This window comes from Ammospiza nelsoni, chromosome W, assembly GCF_027579445.1.
Source record: "Ammospiza nelsoni isolate bAmmNel1 chromosome W, bAmmNel1.pri, whole genome shotgun sequence".
Classification (NCBI taxonomy): Eukaryota; Metazoa; Chordata; class Aves; order Passeriformes; family Passerellidae; genus Ammospiza; species Ammospiza nelsoni.
In genome coordinates this window covers 16,011,740-16,032,948 of record NC_080668.1, presented here as the reverse complement: position 1 = coordinate 16,032,948, position 21,209 = coordinate 16,011,740, and the positions used below count along the sequence as shown (strand labels likewise).

Here is a 21,209-nt window from a genome sequence, read left to right as displayed (position 1 = left end):
AACACTTCTAGAATTTTCAGGGTTTTTTCTTCCTCTCTTTAGGATAAAATGCCTGAGGTGCGGCAGAGTTCTTTTGCATTGTTAGGTGATCTGACAAAGGCGTGTTTTCAGCATGTTAAGCCTTGCATCGGTATGTTTCTTTTGCATATTAAATAATTAATTTGTTTTATAAACTGATAGGAGGATGGTTTAGCCATTTTTAAGTTCCCTTTTCTGTGGGTTACCTTGTCATGGTGTAGATTTTAGTTTTCCTTTATCAGCAAGAGTCTGTTGTCTTTTCTCCTTTAAACTGTGTGTTTTAAGACGTGTTGTTCTTTTTGTAGACAGTGCAAAAATTCATATTGTTGCTTGATTTCTATAATGTAACATGCTTCCTGTTTTGCTGGAATACAGAAAAACAGATGTACTTACACTTCAATTAGAACAGTTGCTTTGTAGGATTTTTACTCTACTAGAATCTATGAATACTTGGATAGGCTTGGAATTTTAATTTTAGTGAAATATTAGTCACAAAGATAGATTATAACATCTGTAATTTTAATCAAAGCTGGGATTTACTTTCTAGGCTTCATTGTTGTTGGCTGTTGGGGTTTTTTGGGGGGCTTGGTGTTGTGTTTGGTGGTTTTTTGTTTTTGTTGCTGAAGGGGGTGTTTGTTTTGGGAAGAGGTGTTTGGTAATTTTTTTTTTTAGCACAGCTGAATACATAGCTATCCGGGTGTGCTTTTCTTTCCCTACTCTCGGGAATGGGATAAAAAAGGTTTCTAGAATTACATCAATGTAAAATCTATTAGAAATATTTTTAAATCGTAGTTTGAAAGGATTTGCGTTGATCTGCTTAGGTTGTATCTTCCAGACTAATCTGATATATAGCAAAAATACAGCTCTTGTTGATTCAAGTGTAATGCTTTACAAGAATTTAAATACACTTATATGATTTTTTAAACTCCCTCTCCTTGTGATCTTACAGTAATAGAACAAGATGGTTGCTTGTATTGTGTGATGAGATTTTAAAATGTTCCTTCTAGCTGATTTCATGCCCATTTTGGGAACAAACCTAAACCCTGAATTCATTTCTGTGTGTAACAATGCCACCTGGGCAATTGGAGAAATCTCCATCCAAATGGGTAAGATTTTTTTCTTTGAATTTTCACATATTTAGAATGGTTTGTTTGGGTTGTGGATTGTTTTTCATTTCTAGTTATGCTTTCATGTTAAAAATTTAAATTCAGTTTTAAATTCTTGTCTTTGACAGTAAATTCAATATACCAGATCTAAATAGATTATATATATTAATGGTCATTTTCTTCTGAATGTTTTTTTTTGGCTGTTTCAGGTATAGAGATGCAGCATTATATTCCAATGGTGTTACACCAGCTTGTAGAAATAATTAACAGACCCAACACACCAAAGACATTGTTAGAGAACACAGGTATCCAAAAACTGAATAATTTATGTTTAAGGGAATTAATTTTTTTTCTATGATGATTTAAAAAAATTGAGTAGAACTTATTTTATTGCTATATGTTTGGCTTTTATAAGCAAAAACAACTGTTTTAGAGAAACTCTTACAAGTCTCAGTCTTGCAGAAAAACATCTATCATATATCTAGATTATTAAAGTGCTTTCTCACCTTTATAGCATTTTATATTTATTTATCATCTATTAAAGTATTCTTCCAATTTTATTTATGTATACAATATGACAGATATATGCAGTAACACTTAAAGACTTAGTGGCTTTACACTCATTTTAATATATGCGTGTCCTTTCATGAGTACTGTATGTACATGTCTAGTGTGAAACAAATGTAATTGGCATATATATAAAAAATAATGAACTCTTTGAATTTACAATAATGCACTTTTTAAAAAACATTACTGTGTAGCAATATGCACAAAAATCTAGATCTGTGATGGCAGTTTTACCAAAACATAACTGAAATTATGTATAATTTCTATTACCTGGTCACTTAATGACAAATTTCTGAAAAGTCTTAACAGTGGCATGTATGTTTTTATGTTCTGGACAGCTGCTTTGCCTTCCAAATTGGAAGCAGTCCCCAAATGCCTTATTGAACTGAAATTTCTGAGGCTTGGTTTTTTGCATTTATAGAAGGCATGTTCTGGTATGAGGAACACCTTCCATACTTCAGCAAAACTTTATTAATAATTTAACAAGTTTCAGGTTTACTGTTTTACTAATTTAGAATATTTTGATTTTTTTTTCTGTTTGAAAACTGTCTTGTAAGAAAAATGATAGCTTAGTCATTATACTGAACATAATTGAAAATTATGGAAATTCAGTGCTAGTTACATTTGGGCTTGAGCTAAGTATGAGATAAATTGGGATTTCTTTCTATGCATATTTTTCCTTCAGTATTCTCCACACCCCATCCCCTCATTTAGTATGGAAGGTGAACGTAAAGGAAAAATTGCCTAGTTGTCTGGCATATTATAGGTACTGCTTTTTGAAAAGATAATTTTCATGCTAATTACTTGTTATGAAATGCACCATGGAATAGTATAGCAAAATAAATTTTCTTACCCCTTGCCCCCAAGCCCCTTTGTCTGTATTGATGGACATGTAATATCTGTATCTGAGAAACATCCAGTACCTAAAAGTTTGCTTCCATAACTGGCAGAGAATTTTTTTAGGCATCCAAACACTGACTATTTTTAGTATTTTAATAGTTACTTTAAATGCAGATGCAAAGCTGTAAATAAATGTTGAGTGTGATGTAATGATAAGTTTCTTGTGGGATATTGTGCTACATGCCATTGGTATGTGCAAGAGTATTCATGTTTTCTATTGTAGGTTGTTATGTAATGAGCTATGAAAACACTTCTGTTATGGAAACATATGAGATCAGCTTAAGTAAAATAGTTGCATAGAAAATAATGAGTACATGCCAAAAGTTACCCTTTGACAAAAATTACTATTCCTCATACAGACTCTAGCTGTGAGAATTTACAGATAAACCTTAAAAGTGCACTTTCATTTGAAAGTATCACTTCAAATGCAGTTTTGTGTTAGATCTGCTGAAAATTTGAAATCAATTAATGTCTGGGCAAAATAGTACATTACCAGTGACATGTAGCTTTCATGGAATGGGTACATTTAAAACTGCTAGTGTATCCTACACTAAACTTTTATTGGAGAAAGCATCATCTGCTTTACTGCATGTTTCATGAAACTGTTCACAAACGCCTGTTAATTAGTGTTGCATAGTATGTCCCTTGAACATAGGTTTCTTTGCTTCATATAAATCTGCTGGATTTTAGTATTATTCATGGATTTTGCTTCAAGTAATTCTGATACATTATTTCCCACCTTCTCTTTTTTCTGAAGATTAATCTTTTGTGAGTTGAGCAAACACCATTAAAACACACTTTCATGATGATATTATTTTCAGTCTGGCCCTCAGAACAAAGGACCACAATACCTAATCATTCAGAGAAGCAGTTTTACTTTTTTTTGTGTTTATGCTTTTGTATCAAAAGTCAGATAATCATACAACTTTTATGAGGAAGTTTTTCTAAACAGGAAAAATATTTGGATTAAAAAATTAATTTTATCCAGTCACTTGCTATGAGCTAGCAACCACTTTAATTTTTCTACAAGATTATGAAGAAAGCAAATACTTGGGTCTCTTTGAGAGTGTTTAATCTATTTGGTGTTTATTAGATAGACCACAATGTATTCCATGTAAAAGTGTTTATAAATGTATTTTTACTGATAGTAGACCTATCAAAATCTTAAATTCTAAATATTGAAAAAATTAAATTTTTAGGACTACTTGATACTAAAACCAAAAATGGTTAATTCCTTTCTATCATTAGTATCCATAATAGTACTTTTTATTAAAAACTTTGAAGTGTAAGTAGGTAAATTTACTGTAAGAGGTGATTCTGAAGAGAGCAGAATGACTACTTACATCAGAAAGCCTTTGTATTTCAAATTGTGTTTTTTGGTGTTCTCTCATTTACTTCTTTAATTTTTCTTTTACCCTGGAGACTATACCATATATGTTGCTTCCTCTTATTCAAGGGGTTGTAATAAACAGCACTGGTGAAATCTTATGTTTACTATCATATACAGATTCTGTTGGCTTCTGTTTCTGAGTTATTTGTTGTTTTTTCTTTATTTTTTCTCCTCCCCCCTCATTTGCTCATGTCTTGGTTGGCGTTTGGTGGTGTATAACCGTGATTGCATTACCTTAGCAATAACAATTGGTCGTCTTGGTTACGTTTGTCCTCAAGAGGTGGCTCCCATGCTACAGCAGTTTATAAGACCCTGGTGTGTATTATTCAAAATTTTTTTTAATTCATTTTTCTTCACTTTCTTTCTTTCTTCTATCTCACTTTTAGATATATTTTCAGTTGGTTACAAAATCTCAATCCTTAATCATTGCCAACCATGTGACTAATCTTGTCCTATCAGGTTTGTGAGTTTTTAGTAGCACTGTCATGTATTCTTTATGTTGTGGCTAACGACTAATTTATGCATGGGATAAGATTGTCACATGCTTGCGTGTTAAAGCTTGACCATGAAAGAGCATTTTAAAATCCACGAGAATGATAATACAATGCATGCAAATACTCTAAAATTTAAACTGTGCATTACTTTACTTAAAATTCAGTCTGAGGCTTGAATTGCTGTAAGTAATCTATTTCTATACTTGTTATGTATAAAATAGCTTGCTTGCTGCTGTAAAGGTTAAATAATTGTTCTTTAAGTGATATCTGACAATTCATATTGCAATAGTATTATATGTTCTGCTTCTAATAATGATAGTTTCTATAATTATAATTATTTTTATATGTGTTTCTTTTGTATTTAATGGAATACAGGTCACACTTTCTAACTATATAGTTCAACAGGAAAGCAAGATTCTGTAGATGATACCTAATGGGAATATACTAGTAAATACTGTGTGCAACAAGTAACTTTCTAAGTGTTCAAAATAGTGTTTCAGGTAATCTTATCAGTGTGACTTATTCCATCAAATGCTGTCATCTAGTTCTGACTTGATTGAATCAAAAAGTAATAGAATTATTCAAGTTTTGCTCTCCAACTTACTAGGTGCACTTCTCTGCGAAACATAAGAGACAATGAGGAAAAGGATTCAGCGTTCCGTGGGATATGTACCATGATCTCAGTCAACCCCAGTGGAGTAGTCCAAGTAAGATACATAAATAGGTCTTAACTTCTTTTTTCTTTGTTCGTGTGAAATTTAGTGAAAGCTGTATACGGAGTATGAAAAATATTTAGCTTGAAGTGGATTTACAGTAGTATGTGCTGTAACTTCTTTTTAGGCATCAAGAAGACCAAAATGTTTATATTCCAAATTATACATATCCTGATACTTCAGGATTTCTGCTTCAGTAATTATCACTTATGGAAAGGAAGACAGCATTGTTAAATTCATTTTTGTCTTTTACTTACAAGGAATATGTCAATAATGAACTTTGATTAACTGTATTCTGATACTTCTATCAGTCTTTTTTATGTTGATGATATGTATGAAAATACAAGACAAAATCTGGCATATTGAAACCTGTTTTTCAGATACAATCTAGGCTTTAAAAAAAAGAAACAAAACAAAAACAATAACCACCCCTTCATTCTTAAAACTGGGTCAGGGAAGATTCTCTTTCAGCTTTGGCTATATTGCTTAAATAGTCACCATGATAAGGAAGATGCATCCCTTTAAAATAAATTGTACATCTCTAGAATATGATTTGCTCTTTAGTCTGTGCAGCTCCAAGGTAAAGCTGTATGAAGGTAATATTTTCTAAGAGGAAAATAAAGGTGAATTTCCCTCTCCTCTGCCTGGAATCCTTCTCCCTGAAATGCAAGAATTGAACCTTTATCTTGTTTTGAATTTTTCAGTTCAGTTCACGTATCCCTTATCTTGTACTTAGCATTTTCCTCTTCTGCTGTCTGTTTGTTCTTTCACACAGCTTAAATGGATAGAGCAATTAAGGACTCTCTTCATTATCCAAGCTCTCCTCCTATGTAGTTGTTATCCTCAGTTCCTATCCAAAAACATGCATTATCAACTTAATGATTAAGACTGATGTTTTAATGGTATAGTCAGAGGTAAAGCAAAATAGTTATTTTGGGGTGACTTTAGTTTTGAACATGTACACATTCTGTGTATCCCAGAAACAACTTCTGTCTCTGCTTAAAAAAATACAACAGCTTTTTTCCCAACTGAAAATACATGAGAGTAAGTTGCAAGTGTGATCCCAAGTTTGTTGATTGTTATTGAGATGATTGGTTCTCAAACTTATAATGTGTACTGAAATGATTAGTTAGACAAGTGTGGTGTGGGGGAGGGAAGAGGTGTTTGTTTGTTGGTTTGGGGTGTTTTTAACTGTGGTTCAATTTAATAAAAAATCCTATGAAACAAAGGTATTCCTACACTCAGCTATTTCTATTTCCATATACTTAAACATACAATAGCTTACCATTATTGTCTGAATTAACTAGAAAATAAAGGCATAAAACTAAAAGCAGAGTTGTGAGTTAGGATCAGATACCCTGCATAGTTCATAGAAAAAACATTGGACATTGTTTTCAGACCTATAAATGTGAGGTTCCTAACCTATGTGATTGTTTAATCTTATAGGACTTTATTTTTTTTTGTGATGCTGTTGCATCGTGGATTAACCCAAAAGATGATCTCCGAGACATGTTCTGTAAGGTAATGTTTCTAGTATGACGGTATATCTGAACTGTGGTTATTTTTGGATCCTTTTTTTTCCTTGTTGTTTATTTCCATTATTAAAACTTACTGTATTTGTGGTCATGAAGGCTTTCTTGCAAAGTCATAAACTGTCAAACAAAACATAAAAAAAATCTGATTTTTTTTAACCTATATTTTTATAATGTCCAGCCTACTATGTTTTGGCTGCATTTGGAAGAACAGGAGGTTTTATACCACATAGAAAACTTTTTTTCCCCTTCTTTTTCTTTTCTAGAAAATGAGATCTGTGTGGTTTAAGACCCATACCCCCCAAGAATATATATTTTTTTTAATATCTAGAAAATTGAAAATGGAAAATCTTCCAGTAGTATCCTGATCTGTTTATCTTGCTCCAGATGAAAATAAGTTTTTGGGACTGCTTAACTCTCCTCAGAGTTCCTCTTGGATAAGCAAGTCTTCAAGAAACTTATGTACAGTTATAGCCAAGAATGCATCCCTAGACAAAGTATCAATAGAATTTAATCAAAAGGAATGTTTGCCTTGTGTGAAATAAACAAAACACACACAGAGACAGAAAATAATATACTGTGTTTATGCACTAGTGTCTTCAGTTAAAAACCAGAACAAAATAAACTTATTTCAGTTGCATGCACAGATGCTGTTATTGTTCAGTATTGTTCAGGCTTTTCTTGTATGTTGTAAAGTGAAATCTCTAGTTTTAGGAAGGATGTATGTCAAAAGTTAATGGTCCTCCTTAAGATAAAATGGAACATATTTCTAAGTACATACTTGAATTGTGGGCCAATATTGGCACTTCCTCTTCAAGTAATGCCAAGTGTGTGCATCAGAATGAACTAGAACATTGGAATCCTGACTTGAGTATCAAAGACAAAAAAAATCTCAGTGTCCTAGTTAGGAGACCAAATATCTGAGAACCTTCAAAGGAATATCAGGGTCAGGAAATGCATGGCTCTGAGTATTCTAGCCATTAGCATAAGGAAACAAGAAATACAAGCTTAAAAGAAAGTCCAGGATGCTGTCTGTGATGGCTGTCCAAAGCAGTTTCAGTACATGTTTCTGTCCTGCTCCTTCAGCATTCAATACTTACTTCAATAAGCTATGCTCCTCTTTTTCAGATTCTTTCCAGGATATCCACGTGGGATCTAATGCATTCAAAGTAGACACAGTGTTTCTTGGTCACTTGGCATAAAGACATCCTTGCTTTTTAAAGTGTATTTTTTGTGGTTTTTGCCAAGCAAGGACAGAGACAAAGCTTTCTTCAAGTGATGGCATACAATTTTTTTAGATTGCTTTCTCATTGGAATGAGTTTTTGTTAGTTGAATGCATGATTATTGTAGTCCAGTTACATATTTTCCAATGATAATTATGCCTTTTAGAAATAATGAGAAAAATTTGTAGTCCCCCAAGGTCTTTCTCTTGATAGTGGATAGTGTTTGGGTTTTGGGGGAATGGATTGGTTGGTTTGTTGGTTTTGGAGCACTAGAGCTAAGAGAGAAAATACTCCTTCCAAGAGCAAAGGTGCATGAGCTGCCAGTGTTGAGATCTCATATATACCCTAATTGTATAATGTTTCAGAAAAGCAAGATATCTGAATACTGTAACTGAAGCTCAATTGCTAAAATTGTCCTGTAAGATATTTTTTTAAAAGCGCTCCTTTTGTTGTACCTGAACATTCTTCGATTTTTTTTGGTAGCTTCTTGGCAGCTGCCAAATCAGACTCTTTGGGTTAGGAAAGAGAGGTGAATCTGTCTGTGGAAGGTCTCTTTCAGGGAGAAAAGCAGTAAATTAACTTGTGACACTGTAATATTATTGCTACATGCTGTTTAAAAACAGCTCTGCTTGAGAATGTTGTGTTGAGGGTGAACTCAGTATCATGAGCTTTAACTTTGACATTGCCTTTTTTGTGAGGATGTTTTCATGATAGACTGTTCCACAATTATGTACCTTTGAGTTTAGAAAAGAAAAACAAACCAAAACTTTAGAGACTGCATTATTTTCTATTAAGAGGAGCTAAAATACTGACCTTTTTGACAGTGTCATTCAATTTTTGTAGCTTTCAGTTAATTTATTACATTGGAGGGTCCAGACTGAAACCTGTAGATTTGATTGTTTTTCCCCCTTCTTATGTTGTGGATCTCTGTTCTTTCAAAACACAAAATATTTTAATAGCTTCCTTTTTAGTAACAGTTTTTCTACAGGTTTCATGGAAAAAACACAGCTCTCACAGGATACTTTTGTTTTTTGCAAGAAATTGACAGGCATTCATTCTGTCAAATGGTGGCGGTGGCTCTGGCTCAGCTTTCCTCCCAGAACATATTATAGGTTTAAAAAGATGAATGTGAACGCAGTAATCTTAACATATAAACGGTATCAATTGACAAAATGTTCAGCCTCACTCTAGGCTGTCACCATAGTCATTAAAACTACATACACACACATATGTATATTTAAATTTATATAAAATATATATTTATATACTTTATGCTAATCTGTGTGCATAGTGATATTGTATATGTCACCCTTAACTGAAATGCTGGGGTTTTTTCCTTTAAGAAAGACATTAGAATCATAGAATCACAAAAAGGTTGGTGTTGGAAGGGACCTTTAAGATCATCTAGTTCCAATCCACCGCCACTGCTAGAAACACCTTTCACTAGACCAGGTTGCTCAGTGCTCCATCCAACTTGGCCTTGAACACCTCCAGGGATAAGGAGTTCTCAGCCTCTCTGGGCAACCTGTTCCAGTGTCTCACCACCATCACTGCATCTAATCTAAACTTGCCCTCTTTCAATTTGAAGTCATTCCCCCTTGTCCTATCACTCCATGCCCTTGTGAAAAGTCCCTCCCCAGCTCTTATAAGCCCCCTTTAGGTACTGGAAGGTACTCTAAGGTCTCCTTGAAGCCTTCACTTCTCCAGGCTGAACAACCCCAACTCTCTCAGCCTGTCTTCATAGAAGAGGGCATCCAGCCCTCTGATCAGCTTTGTGGCTTCCTCTGGACTCACTCTAATGGGTAGACATCTTTCTTGTGTTGAGGACCCCAGAGCTACATGCAATACTCAGGTGGGGTCTCAGGAGAGCGGAGTAGAAGGGGAGAATCCCCTCTCTCCATCTGCTGGCCATGCTGCTCTGGATGTAGCCCAGGATACAGTTGGTATCTGGGCTGCAAGTGCATATTGCTGAGTCATGTCATGCTTTTTGTCCATAAACACAACTTCTATGAAATCCCTCTCCATCTTTCTTCAGGTACCAGAACGCTGCAATTAGGTCACCCAAAAGCCTTCTCTTTTTCAGGCTGAACAACCCCAACTCTCTCAGCACGTCTTTGTAGGAGAGGTGCTCCATCCCTCTCATCATCCTGATGGCCTCCTCTGAACTTGCTCCAACAGGTCCATGTCCTTCCTGTGCCGGGGACACCAGAGTTGGATGCAATACTCCAAGTGGGGTCTCACCAGAGCAGAGGGGCAGAATCCCTACCCTTGACCTGCTTTTCACACCTCTTAATGTAGCCCAGAATACAATTTGCTTTCTGTGCTGCAAGCACACATTGCCAGCTCATGTCCAGCCTCTCATCCAAAAGCACCTCCAAGTCCTTCCTAGCAGGGCTGCTCTCCATCTGTTCATCCCCCAGCCTGTGTTGATACCAGGGGTTGACCTGACCCAGGTGCAGCACCAGCACTTGTTCTTATTAAACCTTATGTGATTCCCATGGGCAATTGGACTTGGACTTGTGGGATTTCATGAGGTTCACACAGACCCACCTCTCAAGCCTCTCCAGGTCCCTCTGGATGCCATCCCTTCCCTCCAGTGTGTCTACCCCACCACACAGCTCGGTGTCATTGACAAACTCGCTGAAAGTGCACTCAATTCCACTGTCCATGTCACTGACACAGATGTTAAACAGTGCTGGTCCCAACACTGACTCCTGAGGACAGCACTTGTCACTGGTTTCCACTTGGACATTGAGCTGTTGACCATAATTTGAGTGTGATCATCCAGCCAATTCCTTATCCACTGAGTGGTCCACCCATCAAATCCACATCAGTTCAGAGCCCAAGATGTCATGCGGAACAGTGTCAAATGCTTTGCACAAGTCCAGGTAGATGATGTCAGTTGCTCTTCCCTCATCCACCACTACCGTAACCTCATCATATAAGGCCATCAAGTTTTTTAGGCTTGTTTTGCCTTTGGTGAAGCCATGGTGGCTTTCAGCAATCACCACCTTGTTTATCATGTGCCTTAGCATAGTTTCCAGGAGGATCTGCTCCATGACCCTGCCTGGCACTGCAGTGAGGCTGACTGGCCTGTAGTTCCCTGGGACTTCCTTATTTCCCTTTTTAAAAATGGGGTTTATGTGTCCCCTTTTCCAGTCAGAGGAAACTTCACTGGACTGCCATGACTTCTTAAATATGATGGATATCCTTGGCCAGTTCCCTCAGGACCAGTGAATGTATCTTGTCAGATCCCATGGACTTGTGCACCTTCAGGTACCCTAAATGGTTTCAAACCCGGTCTCAGTCCCTGCTTTCATCTTTTGCAACTTGAACAGTGTATCTGGAACACTTGTTGGTGAAGACTGAGGCAAAAAAGTCATTGAGTACCTCAGCCTTCTCCATGTCCTGGGTAAACAGGTCTCCCATATCCTTCCTGAGAGGACCCACATTTTCCCTGGTTTTTCCTTTATCTCTGATGTACCTAAAGAAGCTTTTTTTCTTACCCTTGATGCCCTGTGCCAGGTTTAATTCTATCAGGGCTTTAGCTATCCTAACCTGATCCCTGACTGTTTGGACAATCTCTCTGTATTCCTCCCAGGCTACCTTTCCCTGCTTCCATCCTGTGTAAGCTACCTGTTTGTGTTTAAGTTTGTCCAGGAGCTCCTTGTTCATCCACACAGGTGTTCTTCCCTCATTTCCTCTGTTAGAATACGTTGCTCTTGGGTCTGGAGGAGACAATCCTTGAATATCATCCAGCTCTCTTGGGACCCTCTTCCCTCCAGGGCTCTATCCCACAACACTCTATCAAGCAGATCCCTGAAGAGGCCAAAGTCAGCTCTCCTGAAATCCAGGGCAGTCAGCTTGTTGTCCACCCTCCTTTCTGCCTCAAGGGTCTTGAACTCCACCATTCCATGGTCACTGCAGCCAAGGCTACCCTTGAGGTTCACATTCCCCAACACCTCCTTGTTGGTGAGAACAAGGTCCAGCATAGCACCTCTACTCATGGACTCCTCTTTCACTTGGAGAAGGAAGTTGTCATCAGCACATTCCAGGAACCTTATGGATTGCCTGTGCCCTGCTGTGTCATCCCTCCAACAGATGTCAGGGTGGTTGAAGTCCCCCATGAGGACCAGGACTTGTGAACGTGAGACCACTCCTATCTGTCTGCAGAAATCTCATCAACTCAGTCTTCCTGGTTGAGTGGCCTGTAGCAGACCCCCCCACTATAATGTCACTTGTCCTTTCCCTCCCTTTAATCCTGACTCACAAGTTCTCAGTCAACTCCTCATCCATCCCCAGGCAGAGCTCCATGCACTTTAGATGGTCATTGACATAGAGGGCAACACACCCTCCTCATCTCCCCTGGGCTATCCTTCCTAAAGAGGCTGTATCCTTCCATTCCAGCACTCCAGTCATAGGAATCATCCCACCATGTCTCTGGGATGCCAATAAGATTATAGTCTTTCTCCTCCTGTTTGTTTCCCATGCTGCATGCATTGGCATAGAGGCATTTATGTTGGGCCCCTGATGAAGCTGACTTTCTGTCTGGAGTGGCTGGAATTCCTTTGTGCTGCCCTTCAGGTTCTCTCCTGCTGACCTTTGATCCTTCTTCAGGCTCTGGGCATCTCTTCCTGGCTCCGGCATCTATCTACTATGAGTGAGATGGCATGCCATCCCACACCTTATCACTGTTAAACCTGATGATGTCCCCCTCCCCCATCATATCTAGGTTAAAGCCCTGTCAATAAGCTCTGCTAGCTCTTGACCCAAGACCCTCTTCCTCCTTTGAGAAAGATGAATCTCATCTGAATCCAGCAAGCCCGGTGCCATGTAGGCCATCCCAGTATCAAAGAAACCAAAATTTTTGCAGTAACACCAGTCACAGAGCCATGCATTAGTAGCCAGGGTCCATCCGCTTTTTTCAATGTTACTGCCTGCACCTAGAAGAACAGAGGAAAAAATAACCTGTGCTCCTGCTTCCCTCACTAACCATCCCAAGGGTTTAAATTCTCTTTTGATCACCCTTGAACTATGCTTTGTGACTTCATTGCCACTCACATGGAGGACAAGCAATGAATAGTAGTCCAAAAGCTGAACCAGGCTAGGAAGTTTCCTGGACTTCCTTTTTCTCTTAGTAACATTTAAATAATAAGCTGAGAAATTCAAATGGACAGATGCAGAATCCAGCAGTTTATGGCTTACTGCATATGCTGCTAGTAAATAATGGTCTTGTATCTACTGCTTAATGATTATCTTGATTTCCCTCCCCCCTCTCATTTGTAGATTCTTCATGGATTTAAAAATCAAGTTGGGGATGAGAATTGGAGGCGTTTCTCTGACCAGTTTCCTCTTCCCTTAAAAGAGCGCCTTGCAGCTTACTATGGAGTTTAACCTTATGCACTGTGGCTGCAGTCCCACAATTAGAGGTAAGCATGCAAATCTTCCTTGCTAAACAGAGCTGTATAACAAGTCTTCCTCCCTGTTTATATTATATGAAACATAATTAATTCACTAGAATAAACTTTTACAGATATGTTGGAACAGCTACCTTTCCATACACAAAGTAGTGTATCAAGATAAGGTTGGAAATGTAGGTGTAAAAAAGTGCCTGTTTAATAAGCAAAATGATTATTATAATCCTCAAGCCATCATGCTAAAGTAACAGGCTCCCTTATGACTTATGAATTAGTAGATGACTGATGTAGTCTAAGGCAGGGATAGTTCCCTAGGATAGGAAAGCAAGTTTGTTAAGACACTTTAGCAATGAGAAGTTAAATGCGTTCATAACTACATACTATATTACCTTGGCATTGAATAGAGAATGTTATGTTAATCATAGAACAATAGAATATCTTGAGTTGGAAGGGACCCATCAGGATCAAGTCCATGTCCTGGCCCTGCACAGGACACCCCAAGAATCATACCATGTGCCTGAGAGCATTGTCCAAACACTTCTTGAACTCTGGCAGGCTTGGTGCTGTGACCACTTCTCTGGGGAGCCCAACCACACTCTGGGTGAAGAACCTTTCCCAAATACCCAACCTAAACCTCCCCTGACACAGCTTCATGCCATTCCCTCAGGTTCTGTCACTGGTCACTAGAGAGAAGAGATCAGTGCCTGCCCCTCCTCTTCCCCTCATGAGGAAGCTGCAGACTGCAATGAGGTCTACCCTCAGTCTCCTTCAGGCTGAACAAGCCAAGTTACCTCAGCCACTCCTCGTATGGCTTCCCCTCTAGACCCTTTACCATCTTAGTTGCCATCCTTTGGTCTCTCTCTAATAACTTTATATCTTTCTTATATTGTGGTGCCCAAACTGCACATAGGACTAGAGGTGAGGCCACACCAATGCAGAGCAGAACGGAACAATCCCCTCCCTTGCCCGGCTGGCAATGCTGTGCCTGATGCACCCGAGTAATGTGCGCCTCGGCTGGGTTTTGGGGTATTCCCCAGCTGGTTGCTGCAGGTCTGGATAGTGCAGTCCTGTTCAGCACAGCCTGCCTGGGCTCCCAAGCAGCTCCCAGCTGCAGGCAACCTTAGCAAGCTCATCTCTTAAGTGAGATCAGCTCTTTAGTGATTATCAGCTCATCTGTGATTTCAGCTCTTGGCTTGCCAAGTGCCTTTGGCAGATGCAGGGAGAGGAGAAGACTGTATGAGATTCCACAGAGATGTCTTTATTGATGTCTTCTGCAAAGGTTCTCAGGGACAGCTCTTCTGCCAAACTGGGCAAAAGTAGGGGTTTTTATAGGATACAGGAGTTTTAGAAATTGTCCAATAGTAAGGGTCGAGGCGAATGTGACCTATAGCCATACAGAGAGATAAGCAAGGGTCCGAAGGTGGAAGACAGGCTTCTTAGGTCCAGTCGTCATGACTAGGCATTTCCTGTCTTAGGCTGCTGAATGCCATGGAGGCATTGCAGGCCCTGTGCCTGCTACATACACCCCAGGATATGGTTGGCCCTCCTGGCTGCCAGGGCACTGCTGACTCAGATCCAACTACCCACTGACCAGGGCCTCCAGGTCCCTTCCTGCAGCACTGCTCTTTAGCCTCTTGTTCTCCTGTTTGTCTGTACATGTAGGGTTGCCCCATCCCAGGTGCAGAATGTGGCACTTTTCTTTGTGAAACGCCATATCATTGGTGATTACCTAGCCCTCTCATTTGTCAAGGTCTCTCTGCAGAGCCTCTCTGCCCTCAAGGGAGTCAATAGGTCCTCCCAGTTTAGTGTCATCATCAATCTTTCTTAGTGTCCCTTCAAGTCCTGCGTCCAAGTCATTTATCAAGATGTTGAAGAGAAATGAGCCTAAGATGAAGCCCTGTGGAACCTCACTAGTTGCTGGTCGGTAGCCTGATGTAATCCCATTTACTATAATTCTTTGTGCCTGACCCATGAGTCAGTTGCTCACCCATTGCGTGATATGTTTATCCAGCTGTGTGCTGGACATTTTGTCAAGAAAGATACTGTGAGATAATATTGAAAGCTTTCCAGAAATCCCAAACAGACTTTTCTTGGTCAACTAGGTGGATTATCTTGTCGAAAGAGGAAATTAGGTTTGACAAGCAGGACTTTCCCTTCATGAAGTTGTGCTGGCTGTGACCCATGACTGTTGTCCTTGAGGTGTTTTTCATTAACTCCCAGAATAATGCTGCAGCATTGGTGAATGGGGCAGAGCAAATGACATCATCTACCTGGACTTATGCAAAGCATTTGATACTGTCCTGTATGACATCCTTGTCTCCAAATTGGAGAGACATGGATTTGATGGACGGACCACTCAGTGGATAAAGAACTGGCTGGATGGCTGTGTGCCACTGAGTGGTCCGTCCATCAAATCCATGTTGTGGTCAACAGCTGATTGTCCATGTGGAGACTGGTGATGAGTGGTGTCCCTCAGGATTCGGTACTGGGGCTGATACCGTTCAACATCTTTGTTGGTGACATAGACAGTGGGATTGAGGCCACCCTCAGCAAATTTGCTAATGACATCAAGCTGTGTGGTGTGGTCGACACACTGGAGGGAAGGGATGGCATCCAGTGGGACCTGGACAGGCTTGAGATGTGGGTCTGTGCAAACCTCATGAAGTTCAACACGGCCAAGTTCAAGGTCTTACACCTGGATTGTGGCAATTCCAGACACATCTACATGTTGGGCAAAGTGAATGAGAGCAGCCCAGCAGCCCTGCAGAGGATTTGAGGGCGATGGTTAATAAAAAAACATGAGCTGCCAATGTGTGCTCGCAGCACAGAAAACCAACGGAATCCTGAGCTGCATTCAAAGGAGCATTGAAGTGCCTTTGCTGGGTTTCAGGGTGTCCCCGGCAGGCTGCAGGGTCCCAGATAGTGCAGTCCTATTCGGGACAGACTGTCCGAGTTCCCAAGCAGTTCTCAGCTGCAGGTAACCTTAGCAAGCTTAAGTGAGATCAACTCTTAAGTGATTATCAGCTCATTGTGATTTCGGCCCTTCAGCTTGCTAGGTGCCTAGGCAGGCAGACACAGGGAGAGAGAGAAGGCCGTGTGGAGTTCCACAGCGATGTATTTATTGGTTCTTCTGTGAAGGGTCCCAGTGACAACTCTTCTAGCCAGAGCTGGGCTAAAACAGCCCTTTATATAGGGTACAGGGGAATCAGAAATTGTCCAATGGCAAGGGTTAAAGGAAAGTGACCTATAGTGTTACAGAGAGATAAACAGGGGCTTCAAAAGGCGGAAGAGGGGCTTCTAGCCCATTCACCATGACTTGGCATTTCCTATCTTAGGCTTGTGCACACCACGGGGCCCTTGCAGACCCTGTGCCTGCTACAGAGCATGACCAGCAGGTTGAAGGAAACGATCCTCCCCTTCTACTCTGCTCTTGTGAGACCCTCCCTTGCATACAGTTCGGTTGTCCCCAACATAAGGACATAGAACTGTTGTAGCTAGCAAGTCCAGAAGAGGCCACTAATTTGATAAAAGGACTCAAGCACCTTGCCTATGGAGACAGGCTGAAAAAGTTGGGGCTGTTAAACCTGGAGAAGGTTGTGGGGAGACGTCATAGCAAACTTCCAGTATCTGAAAGGGGCTACAGGGAAGCCAAAGAGGGACTCTTTGTCAGGAACTGTAATGATTGGACAAGGAACAATGGGTACAAATTGAAAGGGGAAGTTTAGACTGGATTTCAAAAAGAAATTTTTTACTGTGAAGATGGTGAGACTGGAACAGGTTGCCCAGAGAGGTTGTGGATGCCCCAACCCTGGCAGTGTTCAAAGCCAGGCTGGATAAGGCCTCGAGCAACCTGGTCTAGTGGGAGGTGTCCCTGCCCATGGAAGGGGAGGTTGAGACTAAAGGATTTTTAACGTCCATTCCAACCCCTTAACATTCTATGATTGTATGATTGGTGTCATTGTCCTGGCTGTGTAGTCTGTAGTAGATTCCCTTGATGACATCCACATTATTTGATTGTCCCTTAATCCTTGCCCAGAGGTTCTCAACCATGCTATTGCCAACTGCAAGCTCCCTACATTCACCTGTCCATTGCATACAGTGCCATTCCCCACCTTGCCTGCCCTGCCTATTCCCCCTGAAGAGCCTGCAACCATCCAACATGGCATTCCAGTCACAGGACTCATCCCACCACATTTCACTTATGCCACTGTGTTGTGGTTTAGGAATAGTACTCCCCACTTATATACTATTCTAGGAAGGCTAGTAATTATTTACTGCAATGATTGGATTAATCATCACATAAACAAAATTATATATTTTGCAACATCTCTTGCTTGCAGAAGTTGCTTCTTTTCCTGTCAGCCAGTCTTGATTCAGTCTTCAAAGATCTGTTTGTTCTTGCCAAGGCATCCTAATTATCAGATCTCTTACGCTAATCAGGTCCGAAGTACATCATCTCTCCCTTCTCTTTTCAACCAAAACCACTCCTTTAATGGCTTTATTAATTTTCCTCTGCATTCATTGAAGCAAGCAAGGTATCATGATTAATACAATTATTATCAAAATCATCACATGCATACTTATCTTTAAAAAATCTTTTAGCTAGTATGCTAAACCCCAGCCACTAAAGGCTCAGGTGTGATCTTCACAAACCAAAAATATTCGCAATGGAAGCCGCAGGGGGGACATTACTGGATTTAGAAGGGCTGCCAGAAATGTAATTGTACCAAAAGGTTTGATTCTTATATACAGGGTGATAGGGAAAAGCATCTTAAGTTTTAGACTGATTCTTTCACATGTATTTAAAATTAACACAAAAAATCCTTTTTCACAGAACCCCGGAGCTCTAATTCCTGGGGCTCCAAGGGTGCTTCAGGAGGGTAAGGGAATAAATTTGATTTGATTTGATTTCAACATTTTTAGTGTAAATATTAGTGTAAAGTTCTTGAGCAGCTACACTCTGCTTTTTTGCCTTTTTTAAATAGCGTGTGCTTCTCGTTATGAACATGAAGGCAACATAAAAGCAAAATATGTGACAAAACAATAAACTTATACTAAATAAAAATAAATCAGATAATATGTACAATTAGTAGTACATGAAAAATAGAATAGTGATTTAAAATAATACATTGTAAAATGCCTAAATATTGTACTATTACTTAGAGTCTGTAGTAATTGGCAAACTTCATTTTACAGTGAGGGCTTGGAGAACTATTCCCAGGTATTTAATAGGAGGCTTAGCTATTATATGTCCAAATTTGGCAAGTCAAAATGACTTGAGTATAGTTTTGGTGTAGAAAACGCTTGGCTTTATTGGTATGTTTCTCCACTAGTTAAGACTGGGACTTGGCCAGGGCCCAGGTCTTAACTGGAAGAGGCTCTTTAATATATTTTGAAAACCTCTTTGTAATAGTAGTTAGGAAAGTTCTTTAAAATAATATGTCTTATAAATAGCTGTGCAACAATATGTGAAGGTTTGTAAAGCAGATGGCTTTGTCATTTATCTTTAGCTAAATAGTAGTAAAACAAAAAAGGCATTAAACAGCTTATAACTGATAGCAGCCATAATATAAAATTGTTACTCGTTCTTTAGTAGTACTTATAAAAAATAAAAAGCAAAAATTGTTCTTATTTCTATAACAAAATAGCTGTATCTTTTAATTTAAATGAGCAAATTTGTATACATTCATTTAGGCTTTATGTCATTCACTTGTATAACAAAGAATTTATATCTTATTGTTCAAACAGGTATATTTCAGCAAAACTTAAAATCAGCTCCACTAAAACTTAACTTCAGTAAAACATAACAAAAATATACTTAAAAAAACTTATAGCTAACATCACTGAGACTAAACAAAATTAATCTTAAGAAGAATTAACTCATTTAAACTCTATTATTACAAAAAGGGTACTGAAACTTTGTCATATAACAATTATCAAGGTAAACAACAACTGTTCAGAAAAATTTGCAATAAAATTACTTTGTTAAAACTGTGGAGTAGAAGTAAGCAACGAATAAAGCTGACAGTACAGTTTATATAGTAATTATAGTTAAGTCTCAAATAACTACTACAAATAAAGTTCAAAGTTTGTCTTGTATGTGTCATAGATGGATAATGAGATGATTGTCTGTCGCAATTAAGGGATGAATATTGTGTGAATATTAAGAGAAGCTTTATTGATGTATAGTTATGTTATTGTAGTTTAGATGTCCTCTGTTCTCCCCATAGCTCCCTTCCCTCCCACCACCCCACCCCCCATATTGGTGCCATCAGACAGCCTGGGTTATCTAGGACAGGTAGAAAGAAGGTGTTCACATGTGCCCCTTCCATGGGGCAGTTGGGAATGGAAAAGCTTGTTGCTAGGGGGGCACGGCATGACAACACCTGACCTTCCAATCAAGTTGCAAGAAAGCAGTCTCCACCAATAAATGGCAAAGAAGAGTTGACTGACAGAATTTGGGAGGAGCCAGGGCTGGCTGATGCAACCCCCTGGAGTATAAAAATACTGAGCATCCATCTCGAAGACAAACCGACCCTGTGGTAGGCAGCCACAAGGGCAGTTCCTAGCACTGCAATTTTTCCTTATTTAGTCCTTTGTTGAATTTTTGTTAAGGTTTAATAAGCCTTTTAAATTTTTTTAAGTGAGCAGTTGTCTCTAACATATGTGAGCTAAAGAATCTTGAATTTACGACTTATCTAATAACTCTCAGTGAACTATGCAGTTTTGCAATGGTACTAATATGTTGGAAGACACCACTTTTACACAAACACCTTCAAATTGTTCTAGTAACAATCCTTTTAAAAAACATAAATCAAAAGTTACTAAAATTAGAAGGTAAATTTTAACACTGGCTGGTGCTGGGGTGGGGGGGGGGGGCACACCCCCTGCAGCAGCTTTTAATGATTGCTTGTAGGATAGCTTTAAGTTGGGCTTAATAAAAGTAATGAGATATAAATATTAAAGTCTAAAACAAGAAAAATTTAGTTATATAGTACTAAATAACTGTACCAAAAGATTCACAATAAAATTACTTTGTTAATAAGGCAAGTAACTAGTAGCAGAAATGTTTTGACTAAGGTGAGATGTCACTCAGGGCTTTAAATTTGTATCAAGTGTCACTTTGATAGCTGGGCTGCTCCTTCCAGTGCTTGAAAATGCCTGAGGCACTTCAGCAAGGGACCATTGTGGGGGTGTCTCAATGACTCCTATACAAAATTTGAATGCATAAAAATTCCCCACTGTGTTAACACATCCCTCTCCCACAAAACCAGAGGGACAGACAGCACAAAAGGTTTAACTGTGACTATCTGCCCATCAGGCCCTGTTATTTGCACCAAGTGTTGGCTTTGCAAGCTTTGACTATTCCCACACAGCCAGAGAGTACCTCAGACACAGTCATTAGTGGCCAATCACTGGGCCCTTGGCTTTTTGAGATAACAGTCACATCTGCACCAGTATCAATGAGTCCTGTTAAAATTATGTCCCTGCCTTTCAGAGTCAGTTTGCATTGGCATGTGGGATGCTGAGATGTAATACAGTTGTGTCCAAAAAATCTGTGATACCCCTATGGAACCAAACCCCCCTCCCCTCTGTTCAGCTATCAGGGGTGCAGATAGGGGTGCTGCCGGGACAAGCATGAGTTAGACTATATTGCTCCCAGCTGGGACTACACAGGGTGGCTGAGGGGTCCAAGCCATGATCATTATTTCCCCAACCGAGTCAGAGTCAATGACTCCTGGCAGCACAAACAACCCTGTTATCGAGGTAGATGATCTACCTATAAGCAAAACGTGGTTACCAGGTTTCAAGTGTCCATAGATTCCTGTAGGGGGACAAAAATCTGAG

General features: G+C 39.4%; 1 protein-coding gene across 1 annotated transcript in view; it reads left to right on the top strand.

The window, feature by feature from the left end:
* The window catches only part of LOC132086122 (transportin-1-like), a 157,583-nt gene that overhangs the window by 112,453 nt on the left and 23,921 nt on the right, over positions 1-21,209 (top strand). Inside the window, exons 19-25 of the mRNA XM_059491581.1 lie at positions 43-130; positions 1,026-1,124; positions 1,334-1,429; positions 4,221-4,296; positions 5,083-5,182; positions 6,635-6,709; positions 13,231-13,373. Coding sequence (XP_059347564.1) covers positions 43-130; positions 1,026-1,124; positions 1,334-1,429; positions 4,221-4,296; positions 5,083-5,182; positions 6,635-6,709; positions 13,231-13,338 — 642 coding nt within the window. The 3' untranslated portion in view covers positions 13,339-13,373. The remainder of the gene's footprint in view (positions 1-42; positions 131-1,025; positions 1,125-1,333; positions 1,430-4,220; positions 4,297-5,082; positions 5,183-6,634; positions 6,710-13,230; positions 13,374-21,209) is intronic.